This window comes from Toxotes jaculatrix, chromosome 21, assembly GCF_017976425.1.
Source record: "Toxotes jaculatrix isolate fToxJac2 chromosome 21, fToxJac2.pri, whole genome shotgun sequence".
Lineage (NCBI taxonomy): Eukaryota > Metazoa > Chordata > Actinopteri > Toxotidae > Toxotes > Toxotes jaculatrix.
This window is the reverse complement of record NC_054414.1, coordinates 18,747,683-18,754,266: the sequence shown is the minus strand read 5'-3', so window position 1 is coordinate 18,754,266 and position 6,584 is coordinate 18,747,683. Positions and strand designations below refer to the sequence as shown.

The 6,584-nt window shown below is 47.0% G+C and overlaps 1 protein-coding gene across 1 annotated transcript; it reads left to right on the top strand.

Moving 5' to 3' along the window:
• Positions 1 to 2,170: 2,170 nt before the first annotated feature.
• Positions 2,171 to 6,584, top strand: ghrhr2 (growth hormone releasing hormone receptor 2). The gene is made up of 15 exons (XM_041067512.1): positions 2,171 to 2,208; positions 3,166 to 3,270; positions 3,715 to 3,828; positions 3,903 to 4,026; positions 4,115 to 4,222; positions 4,412 to 4,521; positions 4,627 to 4,724; positions 4,870 to 5,002; positions 5,112 to 5,265; positions 5,355 to 5,415; positions 5,492 to 5,558; positions 5,690 to 5,778; positions 5,897 to 6,026; positions 6,325 to 6,366; positions 6,450 to 6,584. Exons 3-15 carry the CDS (start codon positions 3,775 to 3,777, stop codon positions 6,540 to 6,542), a joined length of 1,263 nt encoding a protein of 420 aa, XP_040923446.1. The 5' UTR covers positions 2,171 to 2,208; positions 3,166 to 3,270; positions 3,715 to 3,774; the 3' UTR covers positions 6,543 to 6,584.

The window sequence follows — 6,584 nt, the reverse complement described above, 5'->3', positions numbered from 1 at the left end:
GCAGTGGCAGCGGCCGGCCGGAGCGGGGCGCTGCGGAGCGGAGCGGAGCGGAGAGAGCGCAGCGGTGACTGGCTGCCCTGAAATGCAACCTGTGTGCTGTGTGCAGCGCTCGGTCCATCTGGTTCCGTGTAAACAAAGAGCCGCAAACGCGAGCTCTGCAAAAACACCGGTTCTGAGGAAATCAATTAAACCGTACGCTGCCATACAGTGTGAACTGTGTGGCCAAAAGTATATGGACCACCCCCCTTGCATCACTGGGACAGTGGAGGAATGTAACTAAGTACATTCACTCAGTGTCATTACTTCAGTACTTTTACTTATTTCAGTTTGATGTTTCTTCTACGCATCTGATGCTTTATTACTGACTCCACCAGTTAGTACAGGTTATACATCAATACATCGATAATAATGATCCAATAAACCAGTGATATGACTGACAGGGTCCATTCTGCTCACACCGGTACTTTTACTTTTAGTACTTCTGTGCTGAAGTAAAACTTTGAAACCAAACGGATTCTTGAGTTTAAATTATTTTTACTTCAGTGCACAATGGAATGCTTTTAATCAACCGTAAAACTACTGAAGGGGAAATTAAAGGGGAAAAGTCTGTGAATGGTTTTTAAATAACTTTCTTTTGCTGGAACATGTGCAGTGATTGTGTGACAGAGACGCTCGGACTGAACAGAAGCTACAGTAACAGATCAGTGCGGTCGGCACACAAAGGTCGAGCCTTGGCACATAAAGCAGCGGAGGCCTGGGGGACTGAACAGTGCACCCTTGTGTCACTGGTCTTTCACTGGTCTGCCCGTGGCCTCCCACCATCACACACCGGGTGCCAACTTTTACACTAAGTTGAGAAACCGTTCGGCTCCGGAAAACAGCAGTGGAATTACTGACGGTCACATTTGTTTGGGAACGTTGAAGCCGCGATGTGTTGGCAAGACGAGACTCTTTGTGCCTCCTCTCTTTCTTTCTCCTCCACCCTCCCTCCCTCTCTCCCTCTCTCCTCCTCTCTGCTTTTGGAAATCTGCCCGGTGCAACAGCTGCCACTAGCTGTGCGGCTGAAGATGAGTTGGATTTGTCCTGTGGTGGGAGTTCACTGTGGGCCAGGTGCTGCCGTGGGATCCGTCCCTGGCTGAAAATCTCCCTTTACACGGCTTTTAAATCCTCATGTGGTCAGCAGGCTGTTACCTGGAGGCACCACTTCAGTGGCATTTCATTCTTTCCATGAACATTAAAGAGGTGGAGCCGAGGAAGAGGACGATTTAAATCTGACGTTGGCCGTGTTTTAGTGTTATAAAGGGACATGGTGTAAAGAATAGTTATAATTAGAGGTGCTGGCAGGCAGATTTGGTTAGCTTCAGACAGAGACAGGTTTCTGTGTCTGTCCCTCAGGACATGACAGTGGCATCAATCTTCTCATCTGAAGCCAATAAGCATTTTCATCAAAATGTCAAACTATTCCTTTAAAATTGAATCTTGTGTTCTGTGATTCTTTGATTTGAATAAACAAGACAAAGGTTGTCATCATGTTGGGCTTGAAGAAATGAAATGTCCGTTTCGAATTATTTTCTGATGTTAGGCCATAGATTAATCGATCAGTCAGGAAAATACTTGTGTGCTGCAGAACACTGATGAGTTCCTTAGAAACAGAGCCTCAGCTGTGTCCTGAAGATTTGTGTGTCTGTTTAGCGTCCTGCGGTGAAACGATGCTGCGCAGCAAACATTTTCTCTCTCTGGATCCTTCCATCCTCCGCCGTGACAGTCGTGCTCGGTCACTGACTCTAACGGCCGCGCCGCTCTCCGCTGTCTGAGGAGACAGAGGCCGAGCCGCCGGCGGAGTCAGATCAGTGTCAGCTGTGCGAAGAACTTCACATCGCAGTTATGAGTTCTTCAGATGCCAGTTGAGACCGAGGCTCAACGATTTATCATGTTCTGATAGAAGCTGCGCAGCGCTCCTGACTGACCCAGGATCTGCTGTGTCAGCTGTTCTACACATACCTGCCGAGCTCACCAATCAGAAGCGGCATTGCCGCTCGTGCACAGGTCGCGCGCTAACGCAATCAGTGTAACCTGCTGCACCTGCTGCTTCATTAGTGAAACGGCTTCAGCTGGAGCAGAAGCGGAGTTAAATCCCCAAGAAACACAGCGCGTCGCTCATTTGCGAGTGTTTTCGGGTGTGAGGCCGCAGACGTGCACCAGAAACAGGTGCTGTGCGAAACTTGTGGCGCTAGTTGCAGCATCCAGCGGAGACGCAGCCAGTTTATACCGACACCTGAAACATCACCACAGGTATCTGCATGACGGAAAAGTTCCGGTGAAACGTTTAGAAAATAGAAAAATAACTGCCGCTGGTCAAAGACTTCACAGAATGTACCTGCATGTTTCTTACATACATTTGAAATGAGTTCTTAACTTTAGTTTTAATTCTTGCATTAGAGTAATTTAATGTGATGTGATGTGATTTTCTGCCATGTTTGTAAATGTTCCTGTTCACTGTGAATCAAATCGAAATCACAGTATCTGCCAGAAAACTCGAAATGAGATATTTTCCTAAAATCGTTCAGCCTTAGTTAAGACTTCAGGCTTTTCTGTCTGGAAGGTTCTTAAATACAGGGCCGACCATCTGCCCCCTCCCACCCTACCCCACCCCACACCACCAACCACCCTGAGTTCAGAAAGTTATGTAACTCGGGTTTATCCAAATCAGACAGACGAGTTGTGATGGCTCGTCTGGATTAATGTTAAATATCCACTCGCTGTCTCAAATGTGCCAGAAATGAAATGATAATCAGCAACAGACAGAACAGAGGGGGGGGGGGGGGGCGGGGGGGGGGGGGGGGGGTGGCACAGTCATGGGGCTGGCAGAGGAGTAAGAAGGTGACAGGCAGTGGGTTCGTTAGCATCACAACCTCAGTATGAACTGACTGTTAAAAACTTCTTCCTGGAAAGAATCAAACCACAAAGAAGTGAAAATGACTAAAAGAGACACAAAACCACAAAGACGCACAAAACCAGAGCCAGAGAGACAAAACCTCTGAGCAGTGCAGGAGCCTGATGAACAAGGCAAAGCTCTGAAAACAAAAACTATTTAACATCAAACTGAGGACTGACAGGTAACCCCGGTGATGTTCTATGATTAAAATCTGGGCTTTTATCTTGAAGCAGGATCAGATCTGTGACAAACAGGAAGTGGATGTGGACAAAAACTGTCTGAGCTGATGAAGAACAAGTGATCGAACAGTAGAGGGAGACATTCCCTCAGAAACAGTAAGTAAAGATTGTGTCATTTGATTTTCACAGCATGTTGTTTTCCAGCTGAACGTTGCAGGATAGCTGCTGCTGTGAGAGGAGTCGCCTTCTGTCAATTATACATGAGCCACAAATAAAGTAAACAACTTAATGCACATGTTTGAGGCTCAGCTGATATGTCTTAGTCCTGAAGACCACATCCTGTCTCAGGAGAATGAGAGTTACCGTGTTTTCGGTTCGTCTTCATGCTGAGTTGGTATGAAGCTGCTCAGGTGACGTGATGTTCAGAAACAGAAGTTCACTCGTCTCAGAGTGCTTCACATCAGTCCAGCTGCACGGAGAGAGAGCGGCTGATCCTGAGGACGAAGAGTCTGCAGGTACCTGGATGGCAATCTGACAAACCTTAAACCACAGGGACAAACTTTCATGTGATGGACAGTGAGGTTTTGTTTTTTTTTCCAGTGACTCAGATTAAAACCTCAGATCCACCAGAGTGAGAAGAAAGCAGCTCAGTGAGAAACCATGGACTTCAGTCTCACTGCTGCCGTTTGTCTGCTGATCATCACAGGACACACGGTGAGTCTTCATAACGGAGCCGAGCATCAGAGATGAGCAGGAAACTGAAATTTGTTTTGTTTTTTCTCCGTCAGGTCAGATCGACACATCCAGAATGTTCCATCGTTCTTCATCTGCTACAGAAGGAAAACGAGTGTAAAGTCAAAATGCAGAGCGTCGCTGCAGCGTCACTGAGTCACAGCAGTAATAAAACTGCAGGTAACTGTTCATGTGGAGCTCAGACAATATAAAATCAGCAGAAAGAGAGAAGCCACGCCTCCTGCTCAGGTGTTTCTCTGTGTTACAGGTTGTGTGATGGAGTGGGATGGAGTGAGCTGTTGGCCGGCTGCGTCTGAAGGAGAGATCGTCTCTGTCCACTGTCCTCCGCCGCTGCTGAGGCCTGAAACTCCTCCAGGTAAACGTCACGCTCATCAGCTGCAGACACCAAACGGTCTCTGAGGTTTTCAGGTCTGTGGGAGACGATCTCACCTCGGCTGACAGATGATCCACAAAGTGCAGCTTTAATTTAATCACTGAATTATGTGTTAATCTTGTCTGATTACAGTCAGGATTCTAGTTTCCTCATAACGTCAAGCATTTTCAGTTCTCATCAGCAGGACCTGCACCGTCGGAGGATGGGGCACACCGAGCCCGCCATATTACAAAGCCTGTTACTATGAAGCCTCTGAGCAGGATGAAGACGTGGGGACGGAGGTACAGTTTAGGTTTACTGCTTCCTCCTGAGCTCAGTGGTCATACAAAGACTCTAAGAACTGCTTGTTTGTGCCTGAGTGATAAATATTTCACGTTCTGCTCCAGAAAAATTACTTTGATACCGTGCAGCTGATCTACAGTGTTGGTTACGGACTGTCTCTGGCTGCTCTGCTCGCTGCTGTCCTGCTTTTCTGCTGCTTCAGGTTGGTGCTGAAACAAGGAGAACTCTTCATTAAAGAATGGAAAATTTCACAACAATGTGTTTTGAATAAAAGCTTAAAGAAAAATCATGAAACCTATGAGTTGTTTTCCACCACCTCGTATGCTCCGTGTTTCTCCATCTCTCAGGAAGCTGCTCTGCACACGAAGCTACATCCACCTCAACCTGTTCGTCACCTTCATGCTCAGAAGTCTGGCTGTGTTCATCAAAGACGCAGTGCTGTTTGCAGATAAGAGCGTGGACCACTGCACGGTGTCCACAGTAAGGCTGCAGCCAGCTGACATGTTGAATCTCCCCACTGAGAAACATGCAGACTTTATTTCATGCTTTGAGTTTGAGTTTTTCTGTGACGTCCTTTGTGTCCTTGCAGCTTCGGTGCAAAGCAGCAGTGACCTTCTTCCATTTCTGTGTCCTGTCCAACTTCTCCTGGCTGCTGGTGGAAGGTTTGTACCTACAGACGCTGCTGATATTCGCTTTCACTCCGACCAGGAAGCTGTTCTGGATCTACGCCGTCATCGGCTGGGGTACGCTGCGTGTCCCTGTGCTTTTATCTTTATTCACCTGTACTGGACTTTGTCCTGCTGATCTGATCTGATGGAGTCTGACTTTGTAGGTTCTCCGACAGTTACTATGGTGATCTGGGCTCTGCTGAAAAGACAGCTTGACAGTGACGGGTGAGTAAAAATGGAAGTGCAGATGTTTGCAGGTGTTTCAGGTTAAATGTGAGGTGTGGTATGTGTCTGTTTGCAGGTGCTGGGACGACCTGCAGAGCCACTTGTGGTGGATCATAAAGATTCCCATCCTGCTCTCCATCTTTGTGAGGAACTAACATATCCACAGATTTACAGATTATTTATTCTGAGTCAACTGCTACAACAACCAATCACAGCGGGGGTCAGATCACGTGATTACCCACCGTGTGTTTTATGTATGTTGTATGATCCACAGATGAACTTTCTAATCTTCCTGAACATCAGCAGGATCATCGTTCAGAAGACGAAGGCCACACCGAACCAAAGTGAGACACAGCTGTTCAGGTAACATCTGGCTGCCGTCCACCTAACTGACCCGTCTGTTTATTCTCACATCTGTTCTTCTTCCTCCTGTCCAGTGTCCTCAGTGTTTGACCTTCCTGTCCTCTGCTGCCCTCTGCAGGACACTCGTCCGCTCCACTCTCCTCCTCATCCCTCTGTTCGGTCTTCACTACGTGGTGTTTGCCCTGATCCCCGAACACGTCGGCCTCGGACCTCGACTCTACCTGGAGTTAGTCCTCGGCTCCTTCCAGGTGACGATGCAGCTCCAGCTTCTCATGACTTCCTGTGTTTGACATGTGACAGTGAACTGAATATTTTCAGGATTTGGGAAAATGTCACGTTTGACTGTGGAAATGTTTCATTTTTTTGGACCAAATGCTTCACTGATTAATCAAAGATGAGATCTGATTAATCAATAATCGGATGCAACAGTTAAGAGAATTTCATAAGAGTTGCTGTAGATAAACTAATCGATTAATCAGCTAATCACCGCAGCTCTAAAAGATGTTTGCAGCACCTGTCTAACTTGCACGCTTCCTGTTGTGACAGGGCTTTATCGTCGCCGTGTTGTACTGCTTCCTGAACGGAGAGGTGAGTTTGTACGAGCCGGACTGGTCCACTTCATCAGAGCCCGTTAAAATCCACAGTAGTAAAAACTGAGTTTTGTCTTTCAGGTTCAAAAAGAAATCCAGAGGCTGATGAAAAGCTGCTGCAGCCCTGAGACGAACATGAACGCCATCAACCTGCCAACCCAAGAGGTTCCTTAATTTTAAAATAAAATAACTCAGATTTCTTCCTTCACACTGTAG